The following is a 23,504-nucleotide window of genomic DNA, read 5'->3' on the forward strand; positions in this document are numbered from 1 at the left end:
AACGTAGATAGCTGAGTTTGTGATGACCGGGAGAACTGTATGGTGACTTGCCTGCCTGGTGCGAAGGTTGCGGATCTCTTGAGGCATCTAGACAGACTTATGTGTAGTGCTGGGGAAGAGCCGGTGGTCGTGGTACATGTAGGTACTAATGACATAGGGAAGGGTAGGAGAGATGTCCTGGAAGCCAAATTTAGGCTGCTAGGGAAGAGACTGAAATCCAGGACCTCTATGGTGGCATTCTCAGAAATGCTCCCAGTTCCACACGCAGGGCCAGGTAGGCAGGCAGAGCTTCAGAGTCTCAATGCGTGGATGAGACGATGGTGTAAAGAGGAGGGGTTTACATTCATTAGGAACTGGGGAAACTTTTGGGATTCAGGGAGCCTATACAGCAGAGATGGGCTCCACCTAAACCAAAGTGGAACCAGGCTGCTGGCACTAAACATTAAAAAGGTTGTAGAGCAGTTTTTAAACTAGGAGATGGGGGGGAACCGACTGCTGCAGAGGAATATGTGGATTGGACACAGACTTCTCTTAGGAGAGAGTCTGATGACAGAGAATCTCCAGGTTATAGTCAGGAGCAGAGAATGGAAGAGGATAATGTAAGGGCCAGATCAGATGATAAACAGTCACATAAAAAAGAATCTGACACATCAGAAAATGGCAGACAAATAAACAGGGACAAGTTTTTAAAGTGCTTGTACACAAATGCTAGAAGTCTAAATAATAAGATGGGTGAACTAGAGTGCCTTGTGATAAAGGAGGATATTGATATAATAGGCATCACAGAAACCTGATAGATTGAGAGCAATCAATGGGACACAATCATTCCAGGGTACAAAATATATCGGAAGGACAGAACAGGTTATGCAGGGGAGGGGAGTGGCACTATATGTGAAAGAAAATGTAGATTCAAATGAAGTAAAAATCTTAAGCGAATCCACATGTTCCATAGAATCTCTATGGATAGAAATTTTCATGCTCTAATAAAAATATAACATTAGGGATCTATTATCGACCACCTGACCAGGACAGTAATAGTGATGATGAAATGCTAAGGGAAATTAGAGAGGCTATCAAAATTAGGAACCCAATAATAGTGGGGGATTTCAATTATCCCCATATTGATGGGAACATTTCACTTCAGGACGAAATGCAGAGATAAAATTTCTCGATACTTTAAATGACTGCTTCATGGAGCAGCTGGTACGGGAACCCACAAGGGGAAAGGCAACTCTAGATTTAATCCTGAGTGGAGCGCAGGAGCTGGTCCAAGAGGTAACTATAGCAGGACCGCTTGGAAATAGTGACCATAATACAATAGCATTCAACATCCCTGTGGGGGGAAGAACATCTCAACAGCCCAACACTGTGGCATTTAATTTCAAAAGGGGAAACTGCAAAAATGAGAGGGTTAGTTAAACAGAAGTTAAAAGGTATGGTGACTAAAGTGAAATCTCTGCAAGCTTCATGGGCGCTTTTTAATAGAGGCCCAACTTCAATGTATACCCCAAATTAAGAAACACAGTAAAAGAACTAAAAAAGAGCTACTGTGGCTTAACAACCATGTAAAAGAAGAAGTGAGAGATAAAAAGACTTCCTTTAAAAAGTGGAAGTCAAATCCTGGTGAGGCAAATAGAAAAGAGCATAAACACTGCCAAATTAAGTGCAAGAGTATAATAAGAAAAACCAAAGAGGAATTTGAGGAACGGCTAGCCAAAAACTCCAAAGTTGGTGGTAAAATGTTTTTTTAAGTACATCAGATGCAGGAAGCGTGCTAAACAACGAGTGGGGCCCCTTGATGATTGAGATACAAAAGGAGCGCTTAAAGATGATAAAGTCATTGCGGAGAAACTAAATGGATTCTTTGCTTCAGTCTTCACGGCTGAAGATGTTAGGGAGATTCCCAAACCTGAACTGGCTTTTGTAGGTGACAAATCTGAGGAACTGTCACAGATTGAAGTGTCACTAGAGGAGGTTTTGGAATTAATTGATAAACTCAACATTAACAAGTCACCGGGACCAGATGGCATTCACTCAAGAGTTCTGAAAGAACTCAAATGTGAAGTTGCGGAACTATTAACTCAGATTTGTAAGCTGTTCTTTAAATCGACTTCGATACCCAATGACTGGAAATTAGCTAATGTAATGCTAATATTTAAAAAGAGCTCTAGAGGTGATCCTGACAATTACAGACTGGTAAGTCTAACATCTGTACCGGGCAAATTAGTCGAAACAATAGTCAAGAATAAAATTGTCAGACACATAGAAAAACATAAACTGTTGAGCAATAGTCAACATGGTTTCTATAAAGGGAAATCGTGTCTTACTAATCTGTTAGAGTTCTTTGAAGGGGTCAACAAACATATGGACAAGGGGGATCCAGTGGACATAGTATACTTAGATTTCCAGAAAGCCTTTGACAAGGTCCCTCACCAAAGGCTGTTACATAAATTAAGCTGTCATGGGATAAAAGGGAAGGTCCTTTCATAGATTGAGAACTGGTTAAAAGACAGGGAACAGAGGGTAGGAATAAATGGTGTATTCTCAGAATGGAGAGGGGTAACTAGTGGCGTTCCCCAAGGGTCAGTCCTAGGACCAATCCTATTCAATGTATTCATAAATGATTTGGAGATAGGGGTAAACAGTGAGGTGGCAAAGTTTGCAGATGATACTAAACTACTCAAGATAGTTAAGACCAAAGCAGACTATGAAGAACTTCAAAAAGATCTCACAAAACTAAGTGATTGGGCAACAGAATGGCAAATGAAATTTAATATGGATAAGTGTAAAGTAATGCACATTGGAAAATATAACCCCAACTATACATATAATATGATGGGGGCTAATTTAGCTACAACGAGTCAGGAAAAAGATCTTGGCGTCATCGTGGACAGTTCTCTGAAGATGTCCACGCAGTGTGCAGAGGTGGTCAAAAGAGCAAACAGGATGTTAGGAATCATTAAAAAGGGGATAGAGAATAGGACTGAGAATATATTATTGCCCTTTTATAAATCCATGGTACGCCCACATCTCGAATACTGTGTACAGATGTCGTCTCCTCACCTCAAAAAAAAATATATATTGGCACTGGAAAAGGTTCAGAAAAGGGCAACTAAAATGATTAGGGGTTTGGAAAGGGTCCCATATGAGGAAAGATTAAAGAGGCTAGGACTTTTCAGCTTGGAAAAGAAGAGAATAAGGGGGGATATAGTAGAGGTATGTAAAATCATGAGTGATGTGAAGAAAGTGGATAAGGAAAAGTTATTTACTTATTCCCATAATACAAGAACTAGGGGTCACCAAATGAAATGAACAGGCAGCAGGTTTAAAACAAATAAAAGGACGTTCTTCTTCACGCAGCGGACAGTCAACTTGTGGAACTCCTTACCTGTGGAGGTTGTGAAGGCTAGGACTATAACAGCGTTTAAAAGAGAACTGGATAAATTCATGGTGGTTAAGTCCATAAATGGCTTTTAGCCAGGATGTGTAAGGAATGGTGTCCCTAGCCTCTGTTTGTCAGAGGATGGAGATGGATGGCAGGAGAGAGATCACTTGATCATTGCCTGTTAGGTTCACTCCCTCTGGGGCACCTGGCATTGGCCACTGTCAGTAGACAGATACTAGGCTAGATGGACCTTTGGTCTGACCTGGTACGGCCGTTCTTATGATATTCTTCTCCACGTAAACCAATGTAATGCTGTCTTCTAGACTTGCAGATAGGTGGCTCCAGTGCCTTTCATGCTGCTGTGCTTCTTGGAGCTTTCCCAACCTGCAGCATAGTGAAGGCTAACCGGAATCGTATAATTTTTCATTGCTACTATTCATAACCTTGATAATCAGCTTAATATGATCTTCCCTTGGTCTGTCTCCAGCAGATAATTGTCCCCCCACACCCTGTGATGGTGTCCTTCCTTGTACACAAGCTAGTTATTTCTTTGGGGTGCTATTCACTTATTAACAATACCGCTCTCCCCCCCATTAATTTACTATATCAGCTTTAGCAAGCTAACGTCTTTTTCTGTCTCAGACATATGAACATCAGGCGGTATTCTCCCAAGTAGGAGAATCCCAAGTCTTTTAAATAGATTTGTTGGGCAGAGGCCTATACTCTAAATTGATCAAGGCCAGAGAAGTCCAGCTCAGTGAGTTATATAAAATTACTCATAAAAGTCAGCAAAGCGAGAGAGACTGAATTAGTCCAGACTAAAAGGTCTACTCGTGTCACCCAAAGATTAAGATCATAACTAGTAAATAAAGGAGAATGGAATCGGAAATTAATGGCCAGGAATTGGTGGGTTGGAAACGAGGTCTGATTGATGGACAAAATAATGAGAGGATGGGTCATTCTATCCATTATCCCCGGGTCCTTTGAAACACTTCTGGGGGATCTAAAGCTGGGAAATGGGTGGACTGTAAATAGTGAGCTTTACCATCGTTGGTGTTACCCCATCATTTGTTGGGACCCAAGAATCCATCATGACGCTATTGGACGTCTACTGTCTGCTCCTGAGAAATGTCCTAAACTGACCAGGCAGGGCCAAAGAGAAGGACCCAGATGACATAGCCAAAGCTCATGGAGGTGGCAAAATCCTGAGCATCACCTGGAGCGTGAGATTTGGGTTTCTGCTCTCAGCCCCCCCATGCCATGTTCCTTCCTTCTCCATCTTTTCTTATCTCTCTCTTGCCTTTTGTTTAATAAGTGTGGCTAAGCCACCTGAGAAAGAGATTCACAACACTGCTGTGAGCCTGCAAACAGAGAGGCAGTTCTAAGTAATGTCTTAAACAGCCTAATGCAAAGATGCTGATACAAGCTTACCAGGTCTCAGAATGGCTGGTAAGACTGTGCTGCACATGTTTCTCCACATCAGGGTTGCAGGTAAGCGTGAACACCACAGAAACTGCATTTTCTATCTTTGTGATTCTTTTCTATATCCTTTTACCCTTTTGTAGCTATTTGTCGTTTGTTTTTGTTGTTGTTGTTGAAAGGAAGCAGGATCCGATTTCAACATCAGTTCCAGTCCATCTCAACTAACTTTTTTCTCTCTTCCCCGGATAACCATCCCCAGTTGTTAACATATTTAATGCTATCTAAAATAGTGTCATATAAAGTTTTCCTTTTTTGTAAAAAACAGAACTGAATACAACTAAAAGGAATAAGAAATATTGTTAAAATGAAATTCTTACTTAGTACTTTAAATTCAAATGCTTTAATTGTTTTTTCTTTTTTTCTGTATCTTTAATGAAAGGTTATTAAGGATAGTACTATGGGACAAAACAGGCTGAGGTGGCTATACTCGAAGCCTCAAACCATGTTTCAGTGTTTAGTGTTGTGTAGTGACAGGATCATCTTAACATTTTTGGGGGGAGGGATAGATCAGTGGTTTGAGCAGTGGCCTGCTAAACCCAGGGTTGTGAGTTCAATCCTTGAGGGGACAATTTGGGGGTTTAGTTAGGAATTGGTCCTGCTTTGAGCAGGGGATTGGACTAGATGACCTGCTGAGGTCCCTTCCAACCCTGATATTCTAAGACTCTTTGAGCCCATTTTTTCCATTAACCTTAACATAACAAGCCCTTGCTAGCGTAAGCTCAAACAGGCACAAAATATTTTAGTAGTATTACCTCAGTGCAAATATTGTGTGGTAGAGTGATTGATGACTTATCGTAGAGTCACAAAAACATGTAGAATAAAGCAAATAATTTTGTACCTGATCATGAGAGATTTAATTTACTTTAAAATAAAAGCCAAAGCAAGTTTTCTGAGCTTTTTTGTTAAGTGAGTACTAGATGGTACTCTTGAAACAAAAGCTATGTATAGATGCAGCAAAGAATCCTGTGGCACCTTATAGACTGACAGATGTTAGTCTATAAGGTGCCAAGGATTCTTTGCTGCTTTTACAGATCCAGACTAACACGGCTACCCCTCTGATACTATGTATAGATGGAGACTCCTGTTGTGTTTTCTTTGCAGCAGGTGAAAACTGTCAAAGAACATTAAATTATCACTTATCCTGATTCCTTCCAAGATGGACGATACATAGAATCATATCCTTAATTGGGGCTCAATTCTGCTAAGTGCTGAGCACTCTGGCCCTGACCCAGCAAAATGCTTAAGGCACTGGCTTACCTGTTAAGCATTGGAATTATCCCATTGAAGTCAGTGCTTAAAGTTAATTTTGTTTTTAAGTGTATTGTTAGAGCACTGTCGGGACCTTGAAACCTAGCAAGATTGAATCCCTAGTATATGCCAGTTGAAGATCTGTCCTCCCTATTTTTTCCTTGCATGTTTCTTTTTTCAACGAGTATTCACTGTCAAGTAGTTGAATGCATTCTCAGAACCTCTTAAAAGTTCAGAGTGCAAAAGACATAACTTCCATGAGTGTACTAACATGCCCTGCGGCTGTAAATTTAAACTTTAATTTCTGGCTATATTTCTTCTGTCAGTCTCTAGGCCACAAACAGCTTTCTTAACGCACAACTTCTAATCCTGATTGACAGTAGCTGTTCAGTCATTGTGCATGTGTTTAATCGAAATGAAAGCTCCTCTCCCATTCCTTCCACTTTTTACAGCCTAGGTAACAAAATGGGGTTTTTTTTCCTCATTTCCAGAGGAAAAAATCCCACTCATTTCTCAGTTTACAACGAAGTTATAGTCTTCTAGTTTTACTCTATCCCCTTTTCAGTCTGTATATGTTGATAGTACTTCTAGTTGTTAACAGCAGCAAAATTTTACTGTAATAAAAATTAAACTAGTATTTTATGGATTTGTAATATGAATGTTAACATTCTGAGGAGTTAACGTACCTAATGCCAGATATCAATTATTTGCTAGGTGTGTTAACTGCTGTAAGGGAACACTGCAAAAATATCAACCACTGTTATATATGTTTGCAGACTTAATAATTTTAAAAGAGAAGCTCAGATATCACTTACCATAGGTAATTCTTTTTATCTATGGAAAAAGCTATGTTGTACCGATCACTGTCTTCCATGCTTGTGAGTATTTGTACGTGGTTTCAACTTGTCTCTTTCCTCGAGACCTAAAAATATTCTAACTAGAATTGTATATTCTTTAATTGCTTAAAATGTAACATTTTGCTGGAGGCGTCTAGTTGTGATTGTAATGCATGGAACATATCTCTTGGTTATATAAATTCAGTTGACTGATATAAAGTCATTGCTTTTCAGCATTTTATGTGAATGTTGAGTGAACTTCTTTTATCAGTTGCTGGTTATTTTTCTGCTGAACAGAGTTCATTGTCTTGGAAGAGTTTTCTTTGGTTGTAAAGAATGAGGATTAATGCTGTTCTACATGGTCTCAGAAATGTTCCTTGATATCATAGAACAGGTTTGATGCTCTCCTTCATTTGGTTTAATACTGTCCTCAATTTTGGGCCTCATATTTATTGTTACTAAAGAGAAAGGTGAATTCTAAGGTATGTAGTTTGGTAGTGGAATAATGGTCAGGATGTCTTTCAGTTAATATACCTGATGGCACAAGAATTACAGCTAGTGCATAGTGATTCAGGTATTAACTCCTTCCACAGCTTTTTGTTGAGAGCGAGAGCTGCTGGTTTTTAACCTTTTTGGGTTCCCTTACCCTGTTTTCAATAGATCTGCACTGGAAGCCTTCTTTGTTTGAGCTTTCACCATGAGGGCAGGAGATTTCATCTCACCTATTCTGTTTTATTCCATATTATCTCTGCAGTTCTGTCTTCAACTTCCAATTTTTCTCTCCTTTTTTGCCATCTATGTAGCCTTAGGTTCTTGGCACATGGAGTTCTTACTTCTCCCTTATGATTTTTCCTACCTTGTCTCTCCTTCTGTGTGTCCCTCCCTCCTTTCTTCTTTTCTTTCTCTTTCTCTCTTTCTTTCCTGGTTTTTCCATCTTCCCATCTTGGGGTTTGTAGCTGGCAGTACAAATTTTATTAAGGACTCTTCTAATAAGACTTCCCTGGGGACGCACCTTGAGACAGTGGGACGCCTTATGTGTTCCACTGACCGAAAACTATGCTGGTGGGAGTTTTAACTCCTGGTAGGGCCATCAAGCTGGACAAGTGAAAAGATAGGGGGCAGAAGAACAGCAGTCAACTGGTCCTCCAGGTTGGGGTTGAATGATTGGTCAATAACCTATTTGCATAAAAATATTAAGTGATAGAAACACAACAAAGTAGGCATTCCAGCGAACAGAGTTATAGACAGGAGTGAAGAAGCCTTTATCGTACTCCAAGCAGTGTCTGACAGCACAGGTTCAGAATTCTAATAATCAGGGAGTCTGGGAGCTCTGAAGTCCTCAACTTTAACTAATTTTGTGGGTATTCTGGTTAATTGTAGGTTATATTCTTCTAGGCTCCTCCTTATACTCCCCATAGTTTCTGTCTCAGGCATTTCGCTTTCCTTCCTGTATGGCTTCCACCTCTATGCCTTAGCAAGACTTGAATATCGTGTAGTGTTCTGCCAGAATGGAAATGAAATTATGATGGTAGCTTTAGCTTGCATAATAGTTGAAAGATTAAATAGAAATACTTCCTCTTTGCTTTTTCTTTCAGTATTTTTAGTCATGCAAGTTGGATGTGTCTAAGACAGGCACATAAATTGAGTTCACTTGTGCCTATTTCTAGCTAGTCATTTAGATTAGTTTGACACAATTTTTGTTTTGAAGGATGTGTAATTTTTGGGTAAATGTACCTGTTCTTAATCCTTGCAGTCAGTCTTAACCAGTAGATTGCAGTCTGCACACACTTGTCCAGTTATGTATTCTGAATTATTTATAGTGTGTCAGATGTGCCTTATTCAGTCTGCTCCTGACTTAAATGAAGCTTTTAGGTGTTTCTGAGTAAACTATACTAATAAACAGTGTTGTTTTCAAATGAGTAAAAGTTTGTAGGTTGACATTGTCTAAATGAAAGTCTTGGTTTAACAGGAATCAGAATAATGCAGCTTATTATTGTTCTCTCTCATTCTTCGTTGTATCTATCCTTCCTAAGAAGTTTAGCAATGATTTTTTTCCCTTCTAGGGTGATGTATCAGCCGTTGAACACTTACTGAAAAATGGAGCAGACCCCAATGTTAAAGACCATGCTGGATGGACGCCATTGGTGAGTATCAACATTTTTCTGATATTTTCATTTTTGTCTGTTGTCCTTTCCTCCACACTTCCATTTTTTACAGTTTGTTCTTTCCCACCTCTATCTTTATTGTATCCAAAGCATAAAGAGGAAGGGAAGGGAAGGGAAATAGTCTTCCTTATGACAGTATGAGAATGCTCTTCCTTTAGAATCACCCCACTTCTCCTCAGGTGTCAGTGTTCTCTCTTACTTTTACTATCGTATTTAGGATAATCTTCACCTGTGATTTCTTAAGTGTGGAAAATGATCTCTTTCCTGGTTACTGTGCAAGCACAGTTTCTTGTGCATCTTGTAAACTGTTAATGCCATTAGATCGATACTTCTCACCATTTTGGGTGCACATTAGACAGTGGAATTTGAACTTTGGTTAGATATATTTTTGTATTCGTGCATGCTTGAATTTCATTAAAAAAAATGATAGGTAGTGAGTGCTAATCCTTTTTCATACGCTGCCTTTTTCTCCCAAAGAGCATGTTTGACCCTAGTTGATATAAAAGAATGCCTTCCAAGATAGTCTTATTTGTACACCAGGTGGTCTCCATTCAGTTCCTCTGTGCTCTTTTTCAATGCCATGTTTGAGAAGATAATTACTCATGATGGCCATTGCATTGTCAAAATTGAATAGTGTCTCCATAGCATGCTACCAGTCTGAGCGATGCTATGAAAGTGAATGCATTAACTCATGGTGACAAACCTCCATTTAAAAAAAAAATTTCTGTGCTTTCATTAGAATTTTATGTCTTTCTTTCCTGTGTGCTTCTTGTCAACATCATCGGCTAGCACGAGGCTTGTAATCATGGGCACAAGAAGGTGGTGGAGCTATTGCTACAGCACAGGGCACTGGTGAACACTACTGGGTATCAGAATGACTCACCACTTCATGATGCTGCCAAGAATGGGCATGTGAGCATTGTTGAGCTGTTGCTCTCACATGGAGCTTCCCAGGATGCAGTGTGAGTAAATGTGCAATGTTATTTTGTAATTGACTTCTTTATTTCCGAATTGATGTTACTGGTGAAAGTCCAGGATGTAACACTGAGTAAATTTGAACCAAAGCTCTTAATATAATACATATGTTTTTTTTCAGTGGGAGTCTTTTTGTGTTCAATTACACAAAACCCTTACCTTCCCCTTTCTAACTTGGATGTTTTTGCTTAGGCGTCAGGATTGTCTTAAGCTTTTTTTAATGAAGTTTGGAACAAATCACAAAGTTTGAGCTTTTTAAAAAAATAGTTAAAAAAAAAAAACAAACCAAAAAACTTGAGTGCATAATGGAAATTATTACTGATATTTTTAAAAAGTACTTCCATTTTAGCTATGTATATTTCCGGTGAGTTTGCTCCATTGATACGCATATAGCAAAGATCTGGAGTTGTACAGTGACTGATACTGACTCAAACACACAATAATTATTCAAGGATTTATCTTTCTGATTGTCATCACATCAGTTGACTGAGATGCTGGGTTGGTCATGTCATGCTACAGTGTCAGTAGCATTTCTGTTTGTATCAGCAGCTAGTGTATAAAATCTGGTACCATGTATGTTGTCAGTAAATGGCATGTGCACATTACATGCTTGTAGTATGTAGCCTTGCTCATATCTGACTTGTTTCTGAAGTATGTAGCTACTTGGCCATAGTGTGAAGTGGGGCTAAGGAAGCTTTAGTAAATTAGCTAGCTTCAAATGTTGTAAACATATTGAAGTCCTGTTACAGAATGGAGATATTCAATCAGAAAATACTTCTAGCTTACATGAAATGTCTCAGAATATAAAAATAAATCAGAAAAGTAAAAAAGGAATCCTTCCCTTGGCCCGAGCAGCATATTTAAAAAAAAATAAAAATAGGATAGTACATTTCCTTAAGGTGTCAGCTTTCCAAGGTAAAATGTTCACCAGTTGGGTATTGGTAGCTGCCTGCATGGCTTTTACAACTTTCCTGGGTTTCTGAAAATATTACACAAACAATCAATTTTGGTATAAATCTTTTTAATAGTGGCTAAAAGACTGGAAAAATTGTACAGTAGAACTTTATTTAAATTGGCAATACTAGAATTTTCAGGTCTCTCTTCTTATTAGCCTGCCATTTCTGCTAGATTTGTTATCAGAAACTGAAATGAAGCTGAGAGAACTTTTTTTTTTTCAGTTAGCCATACTGGCAAATATATGACTACCTTTAGTCAAAAAATCTCCCACACATTTCAAGTGAAGAAAACAGATTGAAGTCCAGTTCCATTCAAAATGTGAACTGACAAGACAGAGTTTAATGTGGATATAAGCAGTATTCTAATATTTATTGCAGCAACAGTAATATCTGAAACAGTGTGATACGAGGTATCCAAGACTATAACCCCTCCAAAATCAAGTATGTTTTAGGAGACTAGCTACAGGTGGTATCAGCATATTGCCATTAGTGGTAAAGAAAAGGGCTCTGTTTGAATTTTTAAATGGGGAGGCACTATGACTTCAAAATTTGCAGGACGTACAAATTCATTTATAGTTCAAGTGGTTTTACAAATAGATACCTAGCAAGAATTTTTAAACGTACCTTGCCAAAGGCTTCTGTAAAGTGAGTGATGTCTGAGAATAATGATAATGCTAGATAATTCTCATGGAGTAATTTCTATTGTGATTTATTCAAGCTTTATTAAAATTTTCTGGGTACAAATTTAGCATTCTTTGTTTCATCTCTTGCAAATGCACCTGCAAGTGACATGGCAAGTGTTTAGTGTTTTGCCACTTGGTAAGTTGTACGAAAAAGATTTAATTTTCCTGATCTTATATTGTCCTCCTATATCTGTTGCTGAGATGCTGTTGTGTAACACACTACTGTAGTAGTTGCGGAATTACATCAAAGATCTTTTCTTCCCATTTGGTAAAAGCAATTTGTCCTCTTACTCCAGTCGATGAAGTTACTCCCATGTTGTAACACATAGAAGAATGCCACCCCATCTATGATGTCAGGAGTAGGTCTTCAATGTAATAGCACATTGTAAGAGGTAGATAATTTTCATCCGTAAATCCCAACGCGCTTTGCAAAGGAGGCAAGTATTATTAGTACTATTTTACAGGTGTGGAAACTGAGACATGGAGACAGGCTGACATTAAAGTGTAAATAAAACTTCTAAGTTGTAGAGATACTTCTCTCATAATGCTTGCTCTTACTCCTCGTGCAACAGCGCCCCACGATGAGACTCCTGCAGTTCCCTGTGCTTCACAGCTCTTCGTTCTTCTCTTCACCATCCCTTGCTTCAACTTTTTTTCAGTGAAAGCATGACATAACATGACGTCACATAAATTCTGACTCTTCTAATTGCCTTTGTAGCAATAGTTGTGACCAAGCTGGTAGTATAGAGGTTCAAAGCTCCTTATTGATCAAGGCAGGATGATTCCTTAACACTGAATTGATCATCTCATTGTCTTTCAGGCTATTTATGTACACATCTGCCATGGGATTTCTGTCACTATCAGCCAGGTTTTTGAAAGAGTAGAGATTGAGCAGTACTGAGTTTTGAGCGAGGTCTGAAGATTTACTAGCTGCTTAAGAGTCTACTAGGAGGATGCGCAACTTTAAATAGAAGAAGTCTGTTATCTTTGCCTGTACTGCTCAAACTGCTTTGCTGTTTTCTTCATCTCAGTTCATCTGGCTAATATTCCAGTTTTCTACTAATTTTTTTTCATCTCCATCTCCCCTGGCTCTTGAGGAGCTTAAAACTTCCTATTAAAGAGAGCCCTCTTTGACATGGGGTATAAGTGGTTCTTAATTAGCTGATTAAACCTTTTAGAGCCACATAAAAGCCTGAATAATCACCGGTTTTTCCTGTATCTCTCTTAACCCACTAAATTTTGTCAACATGTTAAATGTGTTCAAACCATATTTAGACCCCCTGTATGAATACATTCATCATTAAGGAAAATGTGGCTTTTGCAGTCAAACACTTTTATTTTTACTGCAGAATTATCTAAACCAATATTCTCTCTTTAACAGTGTGCCTCAGTAATTTGGGGTGTTCGTGTGTTGGAATAAAATTGATGCCTGAGTTGATTTTGGGGTATTTCTACTTTTGAGAGCTGGAGCTTGAGAAGACATACCTGCACTAGCTTTGATTGAGCTAGTATAGTAAGAATAGAGTGTAGCCATTGGGGCACAAGTGATTTGTACCTGGCAACTTGGGCAGACACATATTTGGGGTGGCTAGCTCCTGCTAGTGCTTGCAATACTATGACAACGCTGTTTAACTCACTAGCTTGAACAGAGCTAGTGCGGGTATGTCTTCTCTCACTCAAAGTGTAGACATAACCTTAGTGTGCTAGTTTGAAATAGTTCTATATTACACTTTATAAAAAGTGTACTATAAAATATAGTAACTTTGTTTAATGCTGCTTTTTAGGTATTTAGTATCTAATTTACTGTAGTGCCTAGAGGTCCCAACTGAGGTGAGACTCATTGTGTTAAATGCTGTACATATACATGGTAAGACCTGAAATCTTATGCTTTATCTGCCCTGTCTATTTAGATTATAAAAGAGGAAGGAAGTCCTTTTATCCCCATTTGACAGATGGAGAACCGAGGCAAAGACTTGTATATAGAGAGCCTTTGTGAATTTTTAAAATTTTACTTTTCAAACATCTTTAAACAGACATCTGATATACTGTATAAGTGAACTTCACATCCAGTAAATCTCATCTCAAAGATGCTATCAGATTTTTATCTCTATGATTTAAGTATAGGAAATAGCTTTGCTGTAAGAGGGAGTGTGTGTACATATTTTGTAGCATGAGAACACAGATCAGAATTCTTTTGATTTTCCAGAAGACAAATCCTAGGATTTCAATTTTCCTTGGCAATACTTTTTTGGAAATCTGCAAGATTAAGCAGTTGGGGCATTTTCTTTGCTGTTCAATTTTTTTCTGACTAAGAGAGGTGCAAACTGCAAGTGGAAAATATTATATGGACCAGTGGACCTATTAATTGCCCGGCTGGTCTAGTTAATTTTTTTAAGTTAATCTCCTAAACATTTATGTTTTCATGTGCTTGTTCTCTTGAGTTCTGTCTGTTTTTCCTTGCTTCACAGCAAGCCAAGTGACTTGAAAAATTAGATCTGTGCATTTGCGATTTCACATAAATGCTTTCACTCAAATGGACTATCTTGCCAGTTACTCATGCACAATAAGTTTAGCATTAGTAAAAATTGTCTCATTGCCTTATTTCTTTTAGGTGTGTTTTAGCCTTCATCCAGTGGGCACAAGTTTGAGTCTGAACAACGCCAGGCAAATGGGAATATTTATTTAGAGGTAGACGTGTCTCTAGGTGCAGATGTGAGCAAGGTATGGGCATATACTGCTCCACCTCATCCCAGATCATATTGTGCCTCAGATACTCCTCAGACACAATTCCTTCCTTGCTTCCCCCTTCCTTGAGTGCTGCTGGAGGTATGTAGCGCTATACCAGCAGCAAATCATCACCCTTCCCGCTCCCAACCCAGCTTAGTTAGCACTGGCTGGTGCATTGGGGAGCAGAGCCAAGGCTCTACTCACTCATCATCCATCTACTTCCAGGGGGAATAAACAGGCCTATTGGTTGCGTACTCCCAGAGCCAAAGTCTATACAGCCAATGCCATGGTGTAAGAAGAGGGTTCTTACTGTTCACCATGTAGCCCAAGTATGGATGTGAATGAGTTACCCACAAGTGATTAGGGTTAAATGGTAAAAATGTAGCATTGGGAGCTGATGTTTCTTTTTCCAAGAAGGTTCGGAAAGCAGGGGAAAAAATGATTTACATTGGCCTGCTGAATAATAATATCATGGCTAGATGTGTTAAAGTGAGGCAGTTAGAGCATGTATTATTTATGTCGGATACACATGTGGATACAAAAATTATAGCATTTGATTGCCTAAATTGGAGACTACAAACCAAAAATCAGCCTTCTCAATGCTTTTGAAGCACTCTTTAATTCTGCATATTTATCTACCTTATCATATATTCTTTCCTTTTCTCTGATTCCTTGTTTCCTGACTAGCAGGTTGTCCTCTCCCCTCACTACACTTTGCTGTATCATTAATGTTACCTCATATGCTGGAACTATATCTGTAGGCTTGGCAAAATTTGATGTTGATTTTTTAAAATTTCAATGGATATTATCAATGTTTATTTTAAAGCACTTCTTTCTTTTTTTATTGATTTAAAGTTTTCACAGTGTGGGAAATGATGGGGGTCAGACAAAATTATTTAATGACAATAGATGTTGAGATTCAGAAAATGAAAACTTTATTACTTTTAAAACACAAACTGTCAGCTCCACATGCCAGAGTATACAAAGTAAATATCCTTAAATCAAACTCAAAGGCTTTCTCAAGCAGCATTTTTCTTCGTTTGCCTATCTGTAAATTTCAATTATTATCAGTGGAAATTTTTTGTTTTGTTATGTACAGTGAAATCAACATTTAACGATTTTTAAAAAAATTGAATCCTTCCAATCCTTTCTCCATGACAGAGAAATATTCTCAGTCCCTGTTGTGCCCCACCCAGAGGCTGAGCACTTGTTTAACTTGAGGCCAATACCAAGCTCCACCTGCGGTGGTCAGCCATGTCACCCTCATCCCTCAATAACAAACATCCTGGAAATGTTACATGAATATCCCGTTCGACTGATAGCAGCCAATGGACTCCCAATGCTCAAGAGTTTAGTAGTATCGCCCCATCAAACTCCAATGCTAAAGGTCACCAGCTGCTGTTGAAGAGCTCTTTGATTTGTGGTCCCACAAATCCAGCACTGAAGGTCCTGAGGGGTCAGCTGCACTATCATATGCAGCCTCACTTTTCGTATTGGTTTAAGCATCAGATTTGAGGTGCCTTTGAGGGTCTCTGTTCTCCAGCACAGTGATCCTTCCAGTTTAAATTTAGGTTCTCTTTAGCGTTGAGTGTTTGTTTTCACATCCGTCAGTACTTAGATAAGTAGCTGATAGACTTTTTGCCTCAAAGGATACATCTGGCTCTTGTAGACCTAAATTAACCTTGAAAAGTCCACTTTCATTCATTCAAGAAGAGGCATTTATTGGAGCACTTCTGGACTCTGAATTAGCAAAAGCAGTACATCTATCTTACCTAAAAAAGATGGAGCCTCTAACTTCAGGATTCTATCAACAAAGAATAAGAGGCTAAAGTTAAGATCGAGGAGCCCTTTAGGCTTTAGTTAAGGTCGAGGAGCCCTTTGTTTAAAAGGAGACTCTTCTACGTACTCTAAACTTGGCATGCTTACATGGATCACCTCAAAATGTGGTATGCCTTGGTGAGGATGATCTAAATTTGGAATTATTTGAGCAAAAGGTCCCCAGTATACAGGCTCTTGCCCTCTCATCCCCAAAAAAGCTTTTCTCGGGGTTGATTTTACATACACCTTTTTGTGTGCACACCCAGGGGTGCCTAAGGGGTTTCAGTCACTCAACACTTACCTCAGTTAGTACATGGCAATCACTGACCTCTTGAGAAGGCAACACTGAAGATGTTGTACAACAAAGTGTTAGGTTTGAGCCTAAGGTTTACGCACCAAAAGGATCATACTGCACACGTGTAAACAAAGTATACAAGAGGGTTGCTACCCAGCCCATTTTCACATGACCTGGGTGGGTCAAGGGGCTGTGCTGTGGCCATTGAACCATAGTAACACCCAAGCATTATATGTTCAGAACCCACCCTTCGGAGAAATCTGAAAATGAAATGTCTGCATGTTACTACAATTAGCCTTTGTCAAAGGGTTGGTTTTTGTTTTGGGAGGTAGTGGGCAGGGAAATGTAATCTGAATACAGCAGAAAATTCAGAAATTCCTCAAGGTATATTCAAAAAGAAAATAAATTACACATGCAAATACTTGCTGGGGGAAGGGGAGAAGAGTGGAGTGCATAGGATGGGTTGTGGGGCATAGGTCAAGGGATGGGACACTGGAAGTTGGTGGCAGGGAGAGTAGAAGGTATTAGGGAAGCTGTCAAACCCCCATTCCCTCCTGTGTCTGTGCTAGGGTCATAGAATATCAGGGTTGGAAGGGACCTCAGGAGTTCATCTAGTCTAACCCCCTGCTCAAAGCCGGACCAATCCCCAGACAGATTTTTACCCCAGTTCCCTAAATGTCCCCCTCAAGGATTGAACTCACAACCCTGGGTTTAGCAGGCCAATGTGCAAACCACTGAGCTATCCTTCACCCCACTGAAATGGATCTGAGACCCTCTCCTTGCTCCCCATGTGTGTGCTAGGATCTTCGGAGGCCCTGAAGGTAACACAGATTTAAACCAGAGAGTACTAGGAAATACAAAGTTAAGGTACACACCATCCCTGTGTGGAGTGGTGGAGCTGTTAGGACTGGAGTGGCCTAGAGAGAAGGTGGACTGAGCGGGCCAAGAATTTGGAAGAGGAGCCTTGACCAAAGCAGGAGCATAAGGAGTCTATTGGGTGGGGGAAGCATAAGAGGTGTGCAGGGCTCCATATACAGCTCGGGCTACAATAATCAAGGAAGTGGGCAACCCTCCAATAATTTGCCTGAGGTGTATGCAGCAGCAGGGCATGCCAGACTTGTTATGTTCTAATAGCTTCTGAAGTGCTACGGCTTAATGGGTCAGGAATGGGAGGGTGAGCTGGGAATGGTGGTTGGGGAGCCTGTATGTTGTGGGAGAGGGGGAGTGGAAAAGGAGAGAGAGAGACACGAGTCTTTGCTCATGTGCTTAGTTACTATATCTGCCATGTAATGAAACTATCAAATTCTTGATTTCTCTCAGGGTCCCTGTTAGCAATTATACATGCAAAACATTTCAAAGCATGACCATTATCCCTACTCTACTATAGCAAAGTCTATAGAGGGAGGTATTTACAATTTCACATAACCATGTTGGGCCTAGTGAGAGAAAAGTGGACTGGGACTCAGAAAACCTGGGCTCTGTTCCCAACTCTCACTGTCCTGCAAGGTGACCTTGGCCTAGTTGCATCACCTCTCAGTGCCACAGGTTTCCCATCTGTACCTTGAGGATAATGGTGTTTCCTTCTTTGGTAAAGTGCTTTGAGATAATTCACTGACACAAACCCCTCATTAATGCAGATTTAAGGTTGTAATCTGTGCCCTTCTGGAGCGTTGAGTTCAGCAAAACTCAATCTTGTGATAACCAGGTATCGAAGAGTTCAGCTATGCGTCCATGTGAACTTACCTGTTCCCTCTTTGAACAATGCCACAGTGTGCTCTGAACATCCGTACTCGCACTCTGACTTTGCACTGTACAAGAGCTGCCCACGCCTGCCCTACTTCATTGTAGCCTGCTCCAAAGAAAACACCACATCTGCTAAATTTTACAGCCTCTTCAGTCCCTTCACTATTATACACAAGTTGCCACCTAACACAATCCTTTCACTTACCCTTCACTGAATTCACAGACCACACTCATATCCCACCTAACTTCTGACATTTCCCGTCCATGGCCAGAAGACCCAGGTCCTGCTGCTGACACAACCTACACAAGGCAATGCTGAAATGAGGCATACTGGCTCTCTCAAGATACATGTGCACCTCTTTTGATCTTTCACACGGATGTCAGGGAGAAGGGCTCACACACCCCTCAGAGAGGCATGGCCTTTAGATCGCCTCATATCACAATCACAACTCTGCTAAACTGCTCCAGCTAATTCCTCTGCTGTTCAGTATGGTTACACCTAATAGAGTGAATGTAGCTGGGGTGTAAGCAAATAATTCCCAGAAACTATTGCCAACTCTAGGAAGAGAGAATTAAGATTGCGTGGAGATGTACCTTAACTCTGTTTCCTGGTTTTCAGAAGGTTGTTTTGCTGAATTCTATGTTCTGGAAGGGCACAAGATGCCACTGGGCAATCTTAACTCTATTAATTACTATTTTTTGTCAATGAATATAATTAATGTCAGTCAGCATGGTTTCATGGAAGGTAGCTCTTGTAATCCTGTCCAAAAAAAGACAACGGGTTTGTTTTACAGGTCTAGTTGATGAAGGCAACTGTGTTGATATAGTATACTGGGATTTCTCCTGGGCTTTGACTTGCGACCACATGACTTTTTTTTTTTTAAGTAGATTATATAGAATTAACAGAACACATGCTAGATGAATTAAAAACTAGATCACAGACAGATCTCAAAATGTAGTTTGAGCAGGGCTGTTTCCAGCAGGGTCCCCAGAGAATCAGTTCTTGGTCCTACTTTGTTAAATATTTTTATTAGTGATCTAGACAATGATATAAAATCTTAGCTGATGAAGTTTGTTGATAACACAGATTGGTGGGACAGATTACTGTTGTAGAGCAATCTGAATCACTTGGCTAAATAGTCACAATCCCAACAATGTGTTCTAATATAGTCTAATCAAGGTAATAGATCTGGGAATTAAGAACACAGGTTATCTACAGCAGTCGTTTTTCCGGGGGCAGAAACTATCGGAAGCCTGCATCCCAAGAAAGGGGAAAAAAACCATAGGCAGGAGTTGTAGACCAAGCTGGATGAGCAAGCATCTCAAAGAGGTGATTAAGAAAAAGCAGAAAGCCTACAAGGAGTGGAAGAAGGGTGGGATTAGCAAGGAAAGCTATCTTAGTGAGGACAGAACATGTAGGGATAAAATGAGACAGGCTAAAAGCCAAGTAGAGTTGAACCTTGCAAAGGGAATTAAAACCAATAGTAAAAGGTTCTATAGCCATATAAATAAGAAGAAAACAAAGAAAGAAGAAGTGGGACCGCTACACACTGAGGATGGAAAGGAGGTAACCTAGGCATGGACCAATATCTAAATAAATACTTTGCCTCAGTCTTTAATAAGGCTAATGGGGAGCTTAGGGATAATGGAAGGATGACAAACGGGAATGAGGATATGGAGGTGGATATTACCACATCTGAGGTAGAAGCCATACTTGAACAGCTTAATGGGACAAAATCGGAGGGCCCGGACAATCTTCATCCGAGAATATTAAAGGAACTGGCGCAGGAAATTGCAAGCCCGTTAGCGAGAATTTTTAATGAATCAGTAAACTCAGGGGTTGTACCATACGACTGGAGAATTGCTAACGTAGTTCCTATCTTTAAGAAAGGGAGAGAGAGTGATCCGAGTAACTATAGGCCTGTTAGTTTGACATCTGTAGTATGTAAGGTCTTGGAAAAAATTTTGAAGGAGAAAGTAGTTAAGGACATTGAGGTCAATGGTAATTGGGACAAAGTACAACATGATTTTACTAAAGGTAGATCGTACCAAACCAACCTGATCTCCTTCTTTGAGAAGGTGACAGACTATTTAGACAAAGGAAATGCGGTAGACCTAATTTACCTCAATTTCAGTAAGGCATTTGACACGGTTCCACATGCGGAATTATTAGTCAAATTGGAAAAGATGGGGATCAATATGAGAATTGAAAGGTGGATAGGGAACTGGTTAAAGGGGAGACTACAAGAGGTCGTACTGAAGGGTGAACTGTCAGGCTCTAAGGAGGTTACTAGTGGAGTTCCTCAAGGATCGGTTCTGGGACCAATCTTATTTAACCTTTTTATTACCGACCTTGGCACAAAAAGCGGGAATGTGCTAATAAAGTTCGCAGATGACACAAAGCTGGGGGGTATTGCTAACACGGAGAAGGACCGGGATTTCATACAGGAAGATCTGGATGACCTTGTAAACTGGAGTAATAGTAATAGGATGAAATTTAATAGTGAAAAGTGCAAGGTCATGCAGTTAGGGATTAATAATAAGAACTTTAGATATAGATTGGGGATGCATCAGTTGGAAGCAACAGAGGAGGAGAAGGACCTTGGGGTATTGGTAGATCACAGGATGACTATGAGCCGCCAATGTGATATGGCCGTGAAAAAAGCTAATGCGGTTTTAGGATGCATCAGGCGAGGTATTTCCAGCAAAGATAAGGAGGTGTTAGTACCGTTATATAAGGCGCTGGTGAGACCCCCCTGGAATACTGTGTGCAGTTCTGGTCTCCCATGTTTAAGAAGGAAGAATTCAAACTGGAACAGATTCAGAGACAGGCTACTAGGATGATCCGAGGAATGGAAAACCTGTCATATGAAAGGAGACTCAAAGAGCTTGGCTTGTTTAGTCTAGCCAAAAGAAGGCTGAGGGGGGATATGCTTGCTCTTTATAAATATATCAGAGGGATTAATATTAGGGAGGGAGAGGAATTATTTAAGCTTAGTACCAATGTAGATAAAAGAACGAATGGGTATAAACTGGACACTAGGAAGTTTAGACTTGAAATTAGATGAAGGTTTCTAACCGTTAGAGGAGTGAAGTTCTGGAACAGCCTTCCAAGGGGAGTAGTGGGGGCAAAAGACATATCTGGCTTTAAGATTAAGCTCGATAAGTTTATGGAAGGAATGGTATGATGGGAGAGCCTAATTTTGGCAACTGATCTTTGATTATCGCCAGATAAATATGCCCAGTGGTTGGTGATGGGATGTTGGATGGGATGGGATCTGAGTTACTGCAGAGAATTCTTTTCTGAGTGCTGGCTGGTGAGTCTTGCCCACGTGCTCAGGGTTTAGCTGATCGCCATATTTGGGGTCGGGAGGGAATTTTCCTCCGGGGCAGATTGGCAGAGGCCCTGGAGGTTTTTCGCCTTCCTCTGCAGCGTGGGGCATGGGTCACTTGCTGGTGGATTCTCTGCAGCTTGAGGTCTTCAAGCCACAATTTGAAGACTTCAATAACTCAGGCATAGGTTAGGGGTTTGTTATAGAAGTAGATGGGTAGGGTTCTGTGGCCTGTTTTGTGCAGGGGGTCGGACTAGATGATCACATTGGTCCCTTCTGACCCTAGAATCTATGAATCTATAACTCACCTAGATATTTGCCTAGTTTTACAACAAGCTACATAAACAGCACTAGCAAAGTCAGTACAAAGAAAATTTCATACGACTTGTTTATACTACGGTATATACTATACACTGACATGTAAGTAGAATATTTATATTTCAATTGATTTATTTTATAATTACATGGTAAAAAATGAGAACATAAGCAGTTTTTCAGTAATAGCGTGCTGTGATAGTTTTGTATTTTATGTCTGATTTTGTAAGCAAGTAGTTTTTAATCGAGGTGAAACTTGGGGGTACACAAAATAAATCAGACTCCTGAAGTAGTGTTGAAAGGTTGAGAACCACACATCTACAGGATGAGAGATTGTCTTGGACAGTGGTAACTTAGAGGGATTTAGGGCTCATTGATGATCAGCTCAATGTGCTCTCTCAGTGCAATGTTGGGGCAAGTAGATTTTATGGTAAGAAACCCCACAATGCTTTCCTCTGAAGCATCAGATTGATCTAAACTAGAGATGGGACACCGGGCAGGGTGGACCACCTCTGAGGTAATACAGACTCCTTTCCAGATGCCTGGCTGGTATATCTTGCTCACGTGATTGGCAGAAACCTTGCCGGGGGTGGATAAGGTAGATAAGGTGTAGTTTGCCTACTCAGATCATCTGGGCATATCTCACCTAATTATTTCTTGCTGTTATAGGGGCCACAGGCTTTGTCACATTTAAAAAAAATCTACAGCCTATGTTTATTCAATGTTACAGTTGCACAATTAAAATAAAAATATATCTCACAAAATAGTCATGATGTGTAACATGGCCCAGTTGTGCAAACTGGAGGTCTTGCATTTTCTAACGTTATTGTACTTTTGTTTGACTTTAACATTTACGCCAACATTCCTTATTTTTTGTCACCTTGCAATATCAAGCTTATGCAACGTATACACTGGTAAAAGGTGAATTTAAAATGCTCTTTGAAACACAAAATTCCTAATTGTCATAAAACCCCAATTAAATACAATGTGAAGACTGAAAGAGTGCAAATGAAAACACTGTGTAAAAAGGCATATAGTTGTTCTTTCACTTAATTGCCAAGACCTGAGTTGAAGCCCCCAAGATTCTTTTGCAACAATGAATGACATCACTATCACTATATGAAATTAAAAAAACATACAAACTGATATAAATTTAACATTTTTTAAAGCTAAGTTCAGCCTTCTGGTGTAAAGATGATGATTTTAATACACATGCTAATATTTATTTCTCTTTTGGATCTGTTTGAAGGAACCGTCTTACAGCAGCTTGATTTAAATATGGCCTTAATTTAAAGAGAATCCAGTGCCTACCCTGATGATACATGACAAAGCAGGAACAGCATAGTGGTATTTAATGGGCTCCCAGGACTGGGCTGAAGTGTGACCAATTATCTTTTAATCTGTAGCATTTGTAATACACCAGCTCCCAGCACATTAGAAATACAGGAGAGCTAGGGGCTGGGAATATTGTGAAAATAGGATGTCTTAGCAAAAACCCATCCAGAATCTTTGACCAGAGATACTCTCTGTTAACAAGTTGTACG

The 23,504-nt window shown here is 39.8% G+C and overlaps 1 protein-coding gene across 1 annotated transcript in view; it reads left to right on the forward strand.

Moving 5' to 3' along the window:
- Positions 1-23,504, forward strand: part of BARD1 (BRCA1 associated RING domain 1) — a 67,662-nt gene that overhangs the window by 24,882 nt on the left and 19,276 nt on the right. The window contains exons 5-6 of the mRNA XM_050916130.1: positions 9,015-9,095; positions 9,906-10,078. Coding sequence (XP_050772087.1) covers positions 9,015-9,095; positions 9,906-10,078 — 254 coding nt within the window. The remainder of the gene's footprint in view (positions 1-9,014; positions 9,096-9,905; positions 10,079-23,504) is intronic.

The sequence above is a fragment of the Gopherus flavomarginatus genome, chromosome 10 (assembly GCF_025201925.1).
Source record: "Gopherus flavomarginatus isolate rGopFla2 chromosome 10, rGopFla2.mat.asm, whole genome shotgun sequence".
NCBI lineage: Eukaryota > Metazoa > Chordata > Testudines > Testudinidae > Gopherus > Gopherus flavomarginatus.